General features: G+C 38.9%; 1 protein-coding gene across 1 annotated transcript in view; it reads left to right on the top strand.

The window, feature by feature from the left end:
* Nucleotides 1–17877, top strand: part of Gbe1 (1,4-alpha-glucan branching enzyme 1) — a 244499-nt gene that overhangs the window by 71523 nt on the left and 155099 nt on the right. The window contains exon 3 of the mRNA XM_032900525.1: nucleotides 7210–7325. Within this exon, the coding sequence (XP_032756416.1) occupies nucleotides 7210–7325 (116 nt within the window). The remainder of the gene's footprint in view (nucleotides 1–7209; nucleotides 7326–17877) is intronic.

Genomic DNA, 17877 nt, shown 5'->3' with positions numbered 1-17877 from the left:
TCAGTTTGACCAGGCCACTTACTTACTGCTATTGTAAAATTTTCATAAATTTTTTTTATCATAATAAAACTCTATTTCTGTATCATTAGATCTAAGACAGACTCTGGGCCTCTGCTTCCCTTCATCATAAAATTGAATGTATAGTATTTTTTATGTTTGCCAATTCCACTCCCCTGAACAGTTAATAATGTTTATCTGTATGGTTGACATCCACATGTAGCCTCTCTTACTTCACCATCCTGGATCTACAGTTCTTAGTGTTTTCTCTTTTTCCTGATAGTTACTCCGTCACTTAGCTTCTGGTGTATATATTAAAGGTTTAGACTTTCTAGGATACAAGACATTTAGTTTTATTGTCTTTTTTCTTTTTGTTTTCTCCCCTTCCCTTTTTATATTTGAGATAATGCCCCCCCTCCCCTTAATAGTGCAGGCTAGGCTGGCTTAAACCTAACTGTAGCCTAGGTTTTCCTCAAGTTCCCAGCATTTCTGTCTCAGCCTCTTAAGTATGGGTCTCCAGGCTTGAACCCCATACGAGCTCAAGATAAATTCTTAGGTCATTGTCATTAGCTTTGTGTGTGTCTGTTGGCAACCATCTGTACAGATGTAGCTTGCTTGTGCCCTCGATGGAAAGGTGGTTATATGTATTTATGTTCGGTTCAAACTCTTTTGTCTGCTCCCTCTTGCCCTAAATCCTCAAATTGCTCTACTTTGGCAAGCCTTTAAACTTTTAGTCATTTCTCTTCAAAGACATCTTTGTCCATCAAACTTGGCTTTTCATTCTACCTATTGACCAGGCTATCTTCTTAGTGTTAAATTTTTATATGTCTCCCTATGTGGCCCTTTCCTTTACAATATCTCTGACAGAACTTGATTTGAGTCCAAGGCAAAGATCAATGAACACAAACAAATAAAGGAAGGTTACCTGAGCATTGTTTCTGAATTATTTTTAACAGTTTCTTTCAGATATTTCTCAATATGAGATAATTATTATAGCATGCATTTTACCCATTTAAAGTATACAATTCCCTTACTTTTCATAGAATTAAAAACTAGCTTGAGTAACACTCACCATTCTCAGTTTTAAAACATTTGTTTTTTATTTCAAAAGAATTCCAGGATAAGTGACATTTTATAATTGTCACAGTATCCAGGCAGCAGTGATATACATTTTGCCTATAAATTTGCCTATCATAAATATTTTGTACAAATAGCATATAATATGTATCTTTTGTGGTTGGCTTTTGCCCCTAATATAATTTGTGTTCATAGGGTTCCACATTGTACTGTGCAGTAGTATCTCATTCCCCCGTGTGACCAAATGTGTTATTATATGTTATATAAATATTTCCTTTGATGATCTCTTAAATGATTTGATTGTTTCCCCTTTTGATTATCATGAATTATATTGCATACAGCACTATTCATGCAAGGCTTTGTGTGAACATCTGTGTCCTAGCTTTCTTTCTATTGCTGTGATGAACATCACAACCCAGGCAATGGGGGAAGAAAAGATTCATTCGGTTTATATGTTCTGATTGCATCCCATCATTGAGGGAAGCCGAGTTAGCCACCCAAGCAGGGAAACAGGAGCACAGACCATGACGGGGCACTGCTTACTGCCCTCCTCCTGCTGACTCAACTTGTTCTCTTATACACCCGGTACCACCTTGCCCAGGGATGGCACTGCCTACAGTGGGATGGGCCCACCTCATTCCTTATAAAGAAAATAAAAGCCCAACAGGCCTTTCCACAGTCTTGCCCATAGGTCATCCCTAATCTGAGGCTTGTTCTTTCCAGATGACTCCAGCTTGTATCAAATTGACAAAAAATGAATCAGCATAATTTGCTCTCCTATATCTCGGATATATATGCTTGAGTTGAGTTTGGGTACAATGAATTTCTAGGCTGTTTTCCAGAGTGGTTCCATTGCTTTTCTCTTCAAGAAACAGTGTGGGCTATGCAATCTATTCGCTAATCACTAGGAACCCCTCCCATGTCTGCATATGTGATATAGTTTAGGTGGTGTCTAATTAGATGAAATTCTGTGTTTCAGGGTACAGAGGAAGCTCTCATATTCATTTGTATTCTAGTACTATAAAACCATAAACCGAATCCTCTGCAGCAGTACTGTTAGAGCATCTATCAACAGTAGAATTTGTCTTGTCTGTGGAGAGCCAGCCAGTGGGCACCACACATTGGCTGAAGTGGAGTAGTAAAGTTCATTGTAAGTCAGTGAAACAAAGGGCAGAGCTACTCCAGGAACAGGCATTCCATCCCTGTGGTTACGGAACCTCTTCAGTGAGCACCCCTACCCTTTTTCTTCTCTAGTCTGTTTTTTTCACTTAACATATTCTTCCTAAGCAAATGAGAGGTCTCTTCCAATTTAACCATTTGTTTCCCACATACTATCTAATGTTTCTGAGAAACTGAAAGGCTGATCAAGTTTAGGTCGAAACCAAATTCTTGTGTTTCAGGTTAGGAAGCTGCTACAAAGTACCAGAGGTCAAGGCAGCTTATCAGGAAAAGAAATTTGCACTCCACACAGGCTTTAAGGCTGAAATTAGCAAGCATGGTTGGGACCTGATATGGAGCCGTTTCTGGGTTTTATATAGATGGTTGATTTCTCCTTGCCTTGTCACAGAAAGTAGCATGCTCTCTGAAGTTACTTTTACATGGGTCCTAATCTTACTTCCCTGGGTTTTGCCCTGTGACCCATGCTTCTTCCAAAGGTCTCACTTTTCCATGTACTCATCTTTTGGGACAGAATATCAACACAATAGATTGGAGAAACACAGAAGTTGGTCAGTGATACCTACTTTGAGACATCCCTGAGTGAGACTCTGAGATGGAGACTGATACAAAAGCAAGAGGTTTATTTTCCAGCGCATTGGGGTCGACCCTCAATCAGTCCCTGGAGGCGAGTGACGAGAAGATGACCCTGAATAGCTATTACGAACAGTTTTTATACTTTTTTTTAGGGGCACAGGTTACCTCAGCAAGGTTACAGTTCAAACTTATTGGCTAAGCATATTGATCTTTAAATCTATTGGCTACCTAATCTCAGTCAGGATGTTCTGAGAATTTTCTACTCAAGAATGTTCCTGTGGGTGGAGAATGGAACTTGGCCTATCCCTGACCCAGGGCAGTAATCTGGAACCTGGCCCAACCTTGCCTGAGGCGGGTGGGTGTGGGGGCTATAGAAAGGCCCTAGGGTCCTTCAATTTTAGACTAAACTTCTATCATATATATTAAAGCACTTTAAGTGTGCCAGAAGATAAAGTAAAAAAAAAGGATAATATAAATAAAATGAAATTACTTAATTTCAATGATCTATTGAACATGATGATGCTCATATACTGGAATACTATAAATTCCAGTGTGGTGTTAACTGCTATTTGAGTACAGATTACGTTTATCTCATTTATTGCGTCCTAGTTTCTGCATGGGTGTGAACATCAGTACCCTCTGTACTCTAAAATGTGTATTTGACCATGTCCTTTACCTAATATGAAAAACCTAACATTGTACATTTTAATGGGGTGGCATCAAATGTTTTGGTATATGTGCAGTGTATGAGTCTCATTACCCATCTCTGCCTTCTCATATACTAATCATTTTTAAGTAAAAAAAATCATTTTTCTAGCTTTCTGACATATATCTGTGTTTCTGAAATATTTGTATAGTTACCCTGTAACTGCTCTATCTGGGCTACAGGTTTTTTTCCTTGTCTCATTTTGCTGACCCTACCCCACCTGGCAGCTTTTAGTAATCTCCAATAGACTCTCTGTTTTTTTTAAAACCATTTCTTTTACTTTTCAGATTACAGTGTAATTTTATCATTTTCCCATTCCCTTCCCTCCTTCCAAACCTTACCCACATACCCCAGCCCCACCCTCCATTGGCTTTCAAATTCATCACCTCTTCTTTTTCATTAATTGACGTTACATCTAGCATTCTGTTAAATACAGAACACAACCTGCTCAGTCTGTTACCTGCATGTTTTCTGAACTGACCACTGATGTGCTACTCCTTGGGGCATTCCTTAGTTGCCCATAGTTCTCTGAGGGTCAGGGGGTTCACTGTGACATTTTGACTTCTAGGACTATGAGACGCTAGTCCCATGATACCTCACCAACATGAATAGAGGGAAGTCCTTGAGTTCTTAACACAAGTAGCGCTTAGGTTTAAGAACTGAATTCTGGGCTGTGGAGATGGCTCAGCGGCTGAGAGCTTCCGGTTCAAGCATGAGGATTTGAGTTCAAACCCTCAGCATCCACGTCAAAATCAGGCACGACCAAGCATGCCTATCAGGTCAGTGTTGGAGGTGGACACTGGAAGATCCCATGAGCTTCCTTGGAAGCCAGTTTAGCAGAAAAGCTGTTTTCACTGAGAGACAATGACTTGAGCAAATAAGGCAAGGGGTGACAGACAGAGGAAGATACTTGATGTCCTGCTCTGCGTTTTGCTTGTATGTAGGTATCCACATGCACATCTGCACACATATGCTCACTCAGGCACACACCACACACTTATGTCATACACAAAAGAGCCGAGTCCTGTCTGTCAGACTCAGAAGGGGAGAAGGTTAGAGGGGCACAGGCACACAGTCATATGTCAAGCAGAGCATTTCTGCTTTGATTTGCTTTATATGGTTTTCATGTTGGAATCCTCTACCAAATTTATTGTAATAAAACTGAATGGCTTCAGCTGCTAAAAGTAAATAGGTTGGTAAATAAATAAATGCTGTGATTGCCACTGTATTAAACCTCAAAGCAAGCCACGCTATTATCTTCATTTCAGTAAAAGTAGAAATTAATGAAAGAAATTTAGGAGGAAATGTAATATAACTCAATTTATCCCCAATAACAATAAGGTTAAAGAGAATAATCAGTGGCCCAATTACAGCCCATATTGAAAAGAGATGAAAACGGTGTATATCAACTGTTATTGTTACAGCCAGAAAAATGATGAGAGAAAATGTCTCTCATGCTGGTAGTGCATCTGATCCACGGGACACAGAAAATGATGTGTCTGTTTTCTCAGTCCTCTCAAAGATGGTACATGTCCTGTTCTGGATGTGTTGAAGAGGAGTTTATGTATTGCATGCAGGGGATCCTTAGGGTACTAGAGCTTAATCTTTTCTAATCTGGCTGAGCAACACAGGCATGGCGTGTTATTAAAATGATAACCCCTGAGGAGATGGGTACTTGAGCATTCCCCGGTGCAGCTGGTAGGAGTGTGAATCGAAACTGCCAACCCAGAAAGTAGTTTGCTAATCTGTTTTTGGAATGATAAATATGTTAAGGCCTGATGTCCTTTGCCTGATACCATCACTTTACAACTGATAGTAAAGAAAGCTGGTGTTTCTGCACAGAGACCTGACACCATGAACTTTCAGTTTGGCACTTTTGGAAAGGTAGAGAAGTCCTGTATTCAGCTGGCTTCAAGGTGATAAACATTTTGCTTGTCTTGTTTCATCCATTTTTCTGCCCCGTGTATATCTAATATTTTTCTGATCTTAGAGAAAATCATCGTAGATGTTATTTCACATTCTCATTTCAATTTTAATAGTTTTACAACATGCACATCTCTATCCATTACCTTCTACATATTTCTTGATCTTGACGTAAGAGGTATTTCTCCTCCTCCTTCTCTCCTCCTTTTCTCCTTTTCCCCACCTTTTCCCCTCCTTTTCTCCTCCTTCTCCCCTCCTTTCCCCCTCCTCCTCCTCCTCATTATTATTATTGTTATTATTATTATTATTATTATTATTTTGTGTTTACAGTTAATTCTTCTGTGAGCAGTTCTAAATAGACTCTTATGTTGACTTAGGGGAATTTGGCTAGGGTAGTGCCTGGGAATACGGTCCTTGAGTTGTTGAGTTGGTATCACCTGAGGGCCAAGTTGTTCTCAGTCATTTTACCTTCTGTAGTACTGTAGTTTGTATATCCTTATTGGATGTTTGATATTTTGAAACTTTTAACCTCTTCCTTTGGATATTTTCTTTGCCCACTTTTCTGTTGGTTTGTTTCTTTGTTCCTTGTGTTATGTTTTTCAAATGCTTCTATCCTGTTCTCTGAGTGATTGATATAGGTGTTAGATTGCATCTACCTGTTACGGAGATAAGCTTACGTCTTAGTGATCAAATTTACTAGTCTTTGCTTTAACATTTTAATTAATTATGTTTTTGGGATACTCTTCATTTGAGAAAAAGAAATTCCCCCTATCTGTTCTAAGGTTGCAAATACCTTTCTCTGTTTTCTTCCTAGGTATCCTCCAGTTTGATTTGTCAGATTTGTGAATGGTATAGGGCTGTGTGAGAAGGTCTTGGTCCATTTTCCTTATTTGCAGTAAGCATAACCAGTTGCTTTCACACCTCTGCCTTAAGTATTGCAACTATGTTGCTTCTTTTGTGCAAGGGTTGACTTGTTTATAGAGGATTTTCTCCCTCATCTGAAGCATACTGCCCCATTACTCCATATTTGAGGTTAATTTTCTATGTTTCAAATTGAGGTATTTCTCTATATTTTATTTGGACTAATTCATATTCTCATGAATTTGGGTACATATAAATTATTTCAATCAACTTTTATGGAATGCATGTATCTGATCTAATAGGCTAGACTGTTCCTTCTTTCTCACATAATTTTTCTTTGTTGATATTTATTTAAAATGACTTTTTAAACTTTATATTTACTAGTAAATAGATTCAAATTTGAAAGTACATTTGAAAAGTGGTAAAATTTATGTTTAATTTGAGTTAACTGAAGGTAAAGTTTTAGATGCATTTTAAAATTACTTTTAACTTACATTTAAAAATTATATTTAGGTGCATGTATGCAGGCATGGGTGTGTGTCTGTGTATGTCTGCATCTCTCTGGTTGCACATATTAAGGCATGTGTGATGAAGTCCTGGAACAAATTGTAGGAATTGGTTCATTCTTTCTACTGTGCTTGCCCCAGGGATTGAATTCATGTCATTAAACTTGGTGGCAAGCACCCTTTCCCTCTAAGTATCTTGCTACCTCAGAAAAGCATTTCTTATAAATTTCGAACCATCCTATGTTTCTCTAAGTGTATTGTAGAGTATTTTCACTATTATTAAATGATTTTTTAAGCAGCTTTAGTTTTACAGGTCATCACTGTTATATCCTACTTTAAATTCATAGTGCATGGAGGTTCTTGATCATGTGGTCTTTATGTTTTTAGGTGGTTGGAATCCATTTTCTCATCCATATAAAAAGCTGGAATATGGGAAATGGGAGCTGTACATCCCACCCAAGCAGAATAAAACTCCCCCAATACCTCATGGGTCCAAACTGAAGGTATGTATGTTCCCTCCTCTCTCTTTGTTTCTTTCTTTTTCTTGACGAGGTATTTGCATATAGCTAAGCCTGGCCTGAATTCAGTCTTAAGTGTACACCACAGGACCACTGAGGCAATTAGAAGGCCAGTTTTGAAGGACTGCGTTTAATAGCTGGCTCCTTCTTAGTTCCCTAGGTTTGCCTCTTCTGAGAACTGTGTGGATTTCCTCTCTTTCAAAAACATTATACTACTCTTTATTTTATTTAGGTAATTTTGTGAGCCTAGATACCTCTCTGGCTATTAAAATGAAGTGTTGATTAAATGAATTTCACAATGTAGTTTCTATGGAAGTAATAAAGTAATTATATCTGTTTGTGAGCTTTTCAAATCCAAAATTTCAACCCTGAAATCTTCAGAATCAGAAGCCTTTTGAGAGTTGACACGATGACACAGTGGAAAAATTCCATACCATGAAGTGTTGTTTCTTACATAAATTGTCAAGAATCTCTAATGCTTGTCTTCAGGCTGTATGTGTGGCAGAGATGAAATATGCATGCATTTTGTGTTTAGATTTAGATTTTCTCTCTAAGACGCCTCATCTATATGCAAGTATCAAAAAGACGTTCCTGAGTATTTTGGTAAGGATTACTTAGCCCATCCCAGGGATGAATGATTTATGTCAACACTGCCTTGGGTGTCTCCCTCTTTACTCTGATTGAAGGCATTTATAAAGTTCTGTCTGTGCTACATATTACATTATGCTTCCTTTGCAAAAGTGGTCTGCCTTAGTCATGTCAAACGTTTGATATTATTTTGGCAGATATTATTATCTCATGGTTAGAAATTGTTTTTACATTCTCATCTGGGTTTTTAGAAATTATTGCTTAGTGTTGGAAAGATGGCTCAGAGGTTAAGAGCGCTGGCTCCTCTTCCAGATGGCCTGAGTTCAATTCCCAGTATCCTCACGGTGGCTCATAACCGTTTATAATGAGATCTGGTGCCCTCTTCTGGCAGACAGGCATATGTATAGGCAGAACACTATATACATAATAAATAAATAAATCTTTTTTTAAAGCCAATTATGTGTTTATAGCAGGGACATATTAAATAAATATTAGGTAAGCTGTAATTTCTTCAGTATAAAACTCTAAAATTTATGGTGAGAGTAATTAATTAGAAAGTCTGGTACAAGATATTATTATCAGTGTTTGGACATTTCAGATGATAAGGGTACACTTGGCTGTTACTGTAATACTAAACAGTGACATATTTATTTATTCATGTGTGGAAACTGATGTACCTTTTGGGCAAAGCTATTAAAATCTCTGTAAACGTCTACTGATAGGAACTGTTTGGCCCCTTACCCTAATGTTATCCCTGGGTATTCTCTCCTGGTAATTAAAAGCTGTGGTTTAAGCAGGACTTGAAAATTTATTTCAGTCCACAAAGGGATTGACCCTTTTTATTGTAAAAATCTCTCATGAATTATCTTGTAACCATTCACAAAATAAGCATTATCTACTGCTGAAATAATAATTTTGTTCTCTGCAAACCACTTAAAATTTTCAACTGAACTATTGAAAAAAGACTTTACTTATATTATAAATAAACCTTTACATTTTTAAATCTAATAATATTTAAAGAAAAATGATATAAAATAAATTAAACATTCAAAGATACAGGGAAGACCACTTAGCTGAGGGATAATTTCATTCATATTATTCATGTTCTTTATTTTCAATGTACATTATTTAAAAAGTTTGTTCACTATTTAAAGATATATACTGATAGTACCATGATTAAATCTAAATAAAAGAAATTAGCAATTTTCATAGTTATTACGTTTCCTTTTTTGTTTGCATACTATTCTTACCTGTTTGTTCTTGAAGTGTAAGTGAACACAGCACACGCACAGGTACACACACACACCAACACTTACATATACCATGCATGTATTTAAAACAGAATGTGCTGTTGGATTGCAGAATGAATGAGCAATATGTTCATTGTGTGATGTGTATGATGGCAACAGAAACTTACAAGGCGTAGTGATGCTCAAGTACATAGAAGTAGATCAGAGAGCTCACGGGAAGAAAATCATTCTAACCTGAGTGCTGAATGAATAAAGGTGTGCATTCATCCAGCTCCCAAGGGGGAAGCAAACAGCACACTCACATAGTACACTAAGACAGCACACTCAGACAGTATACTCAGACAGCACACTCAGACAGTACACTCAGACAGCACACTCAGACAGTACACTCAGACAGTACACTCAGACTCAGACAGTACACTCAGACAGCACACTCAGACAGTACACTCAGACAGCACACTCAGACAGTACACTCAGACAGCACACTCAGACAGCACACTCAGACAGCACACTCAGACAGCACACTCAGACAGTACACTCAGACAGCAAACTCATTCAGTACACTCAGACAGCACGCTCAGACAGTACACTCACACAGTACACTCAGACACAGTACACTCACACAGCACACTCAGACAGCATGTTCACACAGTACACTCAGACAGCACACTCAGACAGCACCCTCAGACAGTACACTCAGACAGTACACTCAGACAGCACACTCAGACAGCACGCTCACACAGTACACTCAGACAGCACACTCAGACAGTACACTCAGACAGTACACTCAGACAGTACACTCAGACAGCACGCTCACATAGTACACTCACACAGTACACTCTAAATTGGTATTTTTTTCAGGAAAGCTATTTTCATACGTGAGCATGGAAGGAAACGACTGGGGAGTTCACAAGACCACTGAGGTAGAAGTCTAGAGAATCTAACTCCCTCTCTGCCACTGGAGCAAATATTAATAACTGGAAACCCCGTGGGAGAACTACACTGTCTCCACGGGCACTGAACTCCAGTTGAGAGCTAAGGTAGTTTGGAACAGCCTTCCGGTGATGGAGCAAGGGAATGAAGGAGACACTGAGCTGTTCCCTCACCCCTTCATCTCCAATATGTTATTGGAGCCTGACACTGGCCAAAGCTCCTAGGAGGCAGAATCTGAGGACACAAGGCCAACCCTTGCATAGGAGATAAGGGCGAAGAGATCAGGAAGGTAAACTGAACAGTGTCACTTGGGGCAAAGTGAAGGTTTTCCTCCCATACACTAGCCCTAGCCTTGCCTTGCCTCACCTAGCTTTGCCTCCTGCCTCACCTCTGCCTTGCCTCTCCCCGCCTCCTCTCCCCTCTCATCGCCTCCTCTCTCCACTCTTATTTTCTTTTCCCACCCTCTTTTTCTCCCCTTCCCCCCTCCTCTCCTCCTTTCATCTCCCTTCCCCTCTCTCCCCCTTTTCCTTTACTATTCTAATTAGAACTAACAGACTAGCAGTGACAACTTATATTTAACGTATTTTCATTGTCTATTATCTTTATGCACTTTAACTATTGCTTCCCAGTCAGTAATGAAGATGCACTAGAGCTATCTGGGCACCAGGCCTTTAACATTTACAAAGGCTTACCTGGTTTATTAGTGAAAGGGGCCATAACAAATGCCCTAGCATGGATAGCTTTAGTCACAGAAAGATGTACTTGTTCATAGTTTGAGATGCTGGAAATCCTAGAGGCCATGTTGATTATGTTCTAAGCTATTCCTCCCTAACCTCAGAAGGTGAGACTCTTTGTTTTGTCACATGGCAGATAGAAAGGAAGGTAGGGTATTGGACAGTGCATTTGTGTAAACTCTATTAAGCTTTACAAGGGCACTGAGCCCATAATATACTAACCTTGTTTCTCCAAATAGACCTGATGAATTCCCATGGTCCCCGCTCCCAGTAATGTCATCTTAGGAGTTCTTTTGCTTATAAATTTGGACAAATGTAACTTATTGCATAGCAGGATTATCCTGCTTTTCAATTATGAAACATATTCAGATGCTACAGAATTGAATGGTAGAAAAGAAACCTGAAACCTAACAACTACATTTGCGATTCTGACAGTTGAAAAAAACCTTAGAAGTTAAATTCATTTATTTTCATCCTCCATTGTATTCCTAGGAAAGAGGACAGTCCTTTTTAAAGGTAAATTTACAAGACCACAAAGTTAATGCATTGTTATACGCTGCGTCTTCATGGGAGTCTGTCTAACGGCATGGGTCATATTCTGGAATGTGCCGCGCTGCACTTGAGGATGAGATTTTAGAAGGCAAACCAGAGAGGAGAGACCGGCCCAAATAAAGGAGACCGGGAAAGAAGTCCCAGATCTAAAGTTCATGTTGTACCATGCTCTGCAGAGTGTCGTCTGGCCTCCATTTTGTTTTAGCATTCTGGAAGACAGAATATTGACTCTTTCCTGACAGCCAACGGAGAAGTAGATAGATAGTTTGTGGAAAGAGTCTGGGGATAGGATGCGGTAGATCAAAAGTAATGACTGAGAACCGGAAGGAGCTCCGCGCGTAGCCGTGAAGGCGCTATGCAGAGGTCTGGGCTAGGGATGTAGCACAGCAGAATTTCCTGTCAGTCATTGCCTAAGAAGATTGATCTGATGACTTGTGATCCTTCATCTCGGGAACATTCATGTACTCTGTCATTGCCAATTTTCCTCCCTTTCTACTGTTTTGTGCTTTTAAGGATACCTAATATTTGTATATCGATTCTCTGAGATTTTGTCTTTTTCTCTTAACTTGTGCATCATTTTGATTTCTGTTACCCCTTTAAAGATGATCTTGTCTTTCACCTGCTTTGATTTCCGGGTATATGTTCAAAATCTCTAAGGTTTTGCTTTTGGCTTCAACTTTTAAGTTAGGTTATATCATTAAGTGCTCCTCTTTCTGTGTTTGTTTTTAATTTCTGTATGTGCTGTCACAGGTTGTACTCACTACACAATGATTAAAAAGTTATATTTCAAATTTAGCTTGGAAAGGCCTTTAACTTCTGTGTCTACAGATGCTGCTAGCTATCTGGTCAGTTTCATTGTTAGGTATTCATAGAGCAGCCTGGCTATGGACTGGTGGGAGTAGGGGAAGGGTTTCATTTGTTTGTTTTTCTCCCTTCTGGTAATGTTTTTCTTTTCTTGAGCAGTGTATTACAGTGAGTGGGCAGAGTGGCCCTGGAACAGAGGGAGGGCTGTATACTAGTCTATTGGTGGGGAGCTAAGAGCAGGAAATATGGAAGAGTGGCCTACGTACTTTCAGTCAGGTTATTCAGACATCTTCTGACCTTACTGACCATGAGTCTGGAGGCTCCTCAGTCAGTAGTTTTCAGAGAATAAACTATAATTTCCCGTTTGAGGGAGTGCAAAGGGCTATATATTAGCCTGTTTGGCTAATAGGAAGGCAACCCCCAGCTGCCGTGTGTTCTTACTTTAGATTCGTTCTGTTTCCTGGTCCCAGGGTCTCCTGGATGCTGAGTCTTTCAGAGGGCCTTTGCTGGTGTGGTTAGGCTTCTTCCTCTGTAAAGTCAGATTATAGATTGCCTTTCTTTTTTACATCATTATTTTTTAAAAATGTATGTTTATGAGTGTTTGCCTTCATATGTTATATAGGTACACATGTATGCCTGGTCCCCATGTAGGCCAGAAGATGGCAAATGATTCATTGGTTGTGAACTATGCTGTGGTTTCTGGGAATCAGACAGGTCCTCTGCAGGATCATATAGTGCTATAAACCATCTCTCTAGGCCATTTTTGTCCTCCTGTCTAGTTTCATATCCTTTTAACTGCTTTCCATTCTCATAACATTTCATTGCAATTTATGATTTCTCTCTTCTTTCTTTCTTTCTTTCTTTCTTTCTTTCTTTCTTTCTTTCTTTCTTTCTTTCTTTTGTTCCTTTTGTCTTTCTCTGTTTATTTGCTTGGGTGAGAAAAGAAACCATGGGGAATTTGTCCTTTAATTCCAACTTCAAAATAACCCCTTTAAGATGTAGGAAGCTGAGAGAGCACATCTGTTCAGTAGAATACTTAATGATTTGAGGCTTCCGCTGGGTCATTGAATTCCCGTAGTGTATGGTGATCATAAGATTCTGACCATTTGTATTATTTGTCCCATGCGATGTCCTTACTTATTATATGTGATATTATTTTTCTTCTGTGACCCACAGAAAATCCTTATTCATTTCATTTGATACCCAGTTCAACTTAATCAACCTTAAGGCCCTGAAACATCTAATTTTTGAGAGAGTGCACAGGTAGAATTAGATGCTTTCCTTTACCACATGATGATGATTCTTTGTGTTTGATTTCAAATACAGTGAATGTTAATGAACCCAAGTAAAGTAGCAGAGAAGGGCTTCTTTTCTATAGATGAGAGTAAAGCCGTGTTAAAAATGGACTCTTTCTTCCCTTTTTTCTTTCTTGTGTCTGCACATGCATGCTTGTACATTCTTAGCATATTGATAGGAAACACAAAAAAATTGTAAAATATATAAAGTAATGTTATATTTTATCTGTTTTTTATCTTTTTCTTTGTGGCTGCAAAGATAATTGGGAAAGTAGGTATATTCATTTGTATTTTATGCTTATACCTATAACTTAAAAACAACCTTATTTTGATTTTTCTTTCCTAATATAGTAATTAACAAGTATTGAATTTCATATTTTTGTACTGGGAGTATCTCACTGTCAGTTATGAACATAAGGAAGGAAGGGGCGATGGCCGTGCCTCTCTTGAATTTGTAGTGCAATACAAGAACAAAGAAAACAAAACAGAGCAAACCCTTTATTACTATGTGCCCTAAGACAGCTTCCATTTCATGTTCTTTTCCAAAAATGCCCCTATCTTAATAAAACTTCGTACTTCCTGTCCCAATTTTCATACCCTATTCAGAGTGGCCATCATACTAAGACATGGGATTCTCTCTATGTCGTTCTCCTGTTTTAAATGCTTTGTGAAATTACCTGACCTATTTGCTTCTGTATGAGATTTTTGAAGGATACGAAGCTTCTGGTTCAGCTTTCATATTCGCTGGTACATTTCCCTTTGCCAGTCACAATGCCATGTATGGCTCCGTCTAAATGAGCACTTACTGGTCTCAGGTCACGTGCTTTATATTCCGTTGCGAATTCCGTGCCTTGTGGCTCTGTCCAGAGCCCCCATTTCTGCCTCGTGCATTCCACTTCAGTTTTATCTTTATTCTTTATGTGAATTATACTTGTCTACTTGTTGTTTATCTAGTTTTGAATAGTTTGGTCTTCTCTCAGAGTAGTCCAGACGATACCCATTTTATGCAGAATGCCTTTTTCCCATTTTAGAGCCTTAGAGTGAAGCAGTACTTATGGGGAGATGCTTCTCATATTCTCAAACTCCAGTTTCCCGTCGTCACTGAGTGTCCCTTCCCTTCTAACCTGGAGTCTGTTCCCTCTCATGCCGTGACCAATATCTACTCCAGTCATAGAACAATCTATAATCCTGTCTGTAATTGATCAGGAAACTTCACTTTTTACAGAGTGAAGTTTTGGAGGGTTGGTAATGTCTGACTTGTAGGAACAATCCCATGTTTTTTTGTGCTCATGAATATAGGATATTTACCATTAATAACTGGGCTTCACAATAGGCAACACTTTTATATTTTCATATTAAACCCAAAGTGAAAGGAATGTATAAATTTCTATGGAAATATTAATATCCCAGGAGTGATGCATTTAGTAGTATAATATCCTAAAGAGTATTTTATAATAAGTAGAATTTCTGTGTGTGCTAGAAGAGTTCTGTTCACACCAGTCAGAAAAGGAAAAAATAATTATCACATAAATATTAGTTTAAGTTTGTTTTAATGAATCTTTACCATTCTCTATGGTTCTTGTTATTTAAAAATATCATCATTGGTTTTAATTGGGTAATTAGTATTTTGTTGTAGATTATGTGCCTGTGAATGTATGTGGTATGTGTGCGTGCATGCGTGCCTGTGCGTGTGTGTGTGTGTGTGTGTGTGTGTGTGTGTGTGTGTGTGTGTGTGTGTGTGAGAGAGAGAGAGAGAGAGAGATTAAATGGAAGCTGTCATGAAGTTTGGGTAAGAGCTTAACCACTGAGCTGTATCCTCAGCCTCAGTTGGTCTTCTTAATTCTGGGAAAGTCTGTATTTTTACTGTGGTGCCTTGAGTGGGAAGTGTCCCCCTAGGCCTGGCATTTGAGTTCTGGGTACCCGGTTGGTGACACTGCTTGGGAAGCTTTAGGAGGCCAGCCTTACTGCAGGAAGGAAGTCACTCATCACTTGAGAGTTTAAAGCCTTCCTCCACTCCTCTGCTCCGTGACCCCATGTTAGGTCATAAGCTCTCAGTTTCCTGCTCCTGCCAGCCAGAATTCATGCGGATTGGGGCCATGCCTTTCCCTTCACCGCATGCTGGGAGGTCTCTACAACTGTAAATCCAAATAAACTTCTCAGTTACAGGTCATCATGATCATTTTGTTTTATCACAACAATGGAAAAGTGACTAAAACTCTCAAAGATTTGAAATATTTTTATTTAGTGGCGTCTTTTCCTCTTTCTTTATCCATAAGGGAAACAATAAATATCTGCAGGACTATGGTACTCAACCTCCACTGTTTCTGTCCGAACAACTGCCATTCTCATTGTGTTTTCAAATATTCCTTTACAACCTTCTTTTGGTAAGAAAAAGAGACTAATATCAAAATTAATGTATGTAAATTTGGGAATAATGGTTTTAAGTATTTATTTTATTTTATTTCAAATCAAGACTGAAGGTGGCTTTAATATTCCTGCAAGTCACCTGTTCACAAATGTACAAGGCCTAATACTTTGGTTTTGTGGTTGAATACCTGTTAAGATAGGAGCTTCCAAAATATGTCTGTTCTGGATATGTTAGAGATCAGACTGCCCAGTGGTTTGTGCTGACAATGTGAGGGAAGTTCCCGTGATGGTGTGCTTACCTCAGAGTAATGATTAAATGCTATTTCTATACCACACATGAGCTACTGAATACCTTCTCAAACCTTGAAGAATAGGCATTTTGACATCGCAAAAAAATTGGACTGTGTTTCATAATCCCCTGTCTCATACTGTCATAAGGGACAGTAAATGACAGCAAAAGAAGATGAAAGCTCGCCCGTCTCTTTTCAATGTCTAGTTCCAATCTTATTCCAGCTTGTTTGTGTGTAATCCGATCCCCGTGCACCAGGGCTTCCACGTCAGGGTCACAGGGGGAGCAGCTTCTGTAGTTCTGTTTTCCCTTTTGACTTTCAGCTGAAGACCCGCAGTTCTTTCCAATGAGTCACCAATGGTAGCAGAAGTGGTTTTAAATTAACCACTAACGGGCGGCTTTCTGTGGTAGCTCGTTTCTAATTAACCACTAACGGGCAGCTTTCTGTGATAGCTCGTTTCTAATTGAGTGCAGATAGACGAAAGTCAAACACGAAGAGAACTCAGTTTTATCATTATCTTTGACTCTGTTTAGTGGGTGATCATTGTGCACCACAGCAACCTTCCTAATTCGTCCCTGTGTGATGAAGAAGCTAATCATGGTCAGCTCAGGGAGCGAATAACGTGTGTTATTCCAAAAGGGTCACCTCTGTAGACACTGCCCACTGATGCTTCCCCTTTTTTGGTTTTCTTTTTGTAAACACTGGTTAAGAAACCAATAGTTACATAGTTGCAAATGTGTTATGATTGGCTAGTCAGAATATATTTCCTAATTTACACTATGATAAAGTTTAAAAATCACTTTTTGTAAAACATTCCCCTCTTTCCTTTCCTCTCTTTTTCTTCTCTTTTGTTCTCTCCTCCCCTCCCTCCCCCCTCTCCCCTCTCTCCTCTCTCCCTCTCTCCCTTCTCCTCTCCTCCTCCCCCTCCCTCCCCTCCTCTCCCCTCCCCTCCTTCCCCTCCCTCCCTTCCCCTCCCCCCTCTCTCCTCAACTTTTGAGTACTTACTATGGATCAGGTACTATTTAAACACTTTCTGAAGATGAGCTATATTAGTGCTAATATGAACGCTTCCCTAGAAGTCTTATTGTTATTTAAGGGGTAAATTAAGGCACCAAGTGTTAGATGTTTCTTTAAATGATAATTAGCAATTTGGAGTGTGTTTTTATAGTAAAGGTATAGTAAAGGTTTCCAGTGGACATATGACAACAGCCACAAATATGAGATCCTTCTGGTATCTTTCTGTTAGTAATGGTCAGTAAAACAGCAATTGAAAACAAACTCAAAAAAGCGAATGCACATAAATTGGCATGGTGTGAACTAATGGTATCGGAGTCTCTCTTTACAAGTGTGTGTTTAGTTTTATGGCAACTTAGACCAGAACATTAAAGGGAAAGCAGAGCTTACCCTTAATAGAGCTTACTTTAAATTCATGTTTAATTCTTTTAAAACATGAATATGTTCCCACACACAGCATATCATGTATGATTCCTGTCAAGTTTATTTCTTGTCAAGTACACCCGTCAGTTAGTGGCCTTCTAAAAAATGAAGGATCAGGAGAAAGGAAGACAAAAAGGTAGCAGTCCTACTGTGTAGTTGAGATTGCATTGGTATTTTAGAAGGATGTCAGTGACCTTATAGAATCAAAGCCCACAACAGCCATAAAACACAAGTAAGGATAGAGTCAGAAACTAATTGTTCATAAAACTATAGATGAGGTCAAAGTG

This window comes from Rattus rattus, chromosome 4, assembly GCF_011064425.1.
Source record: "Rattus rattus isolate New Zealand chromosome 4, Rrattus_CSIRO_v1, whole genome shotgun sequence".
NCBI classification, from domain to species: Eukaryota; Metazoa; Chordata; class Mammalia; order Rodentia; family Muridae; genus Rattus; species Rattus rattus.
Note: the sequence above shows the minus strand (reverse complement) of the source record. Positions and strands in the feature narration are given on the sequence as shown.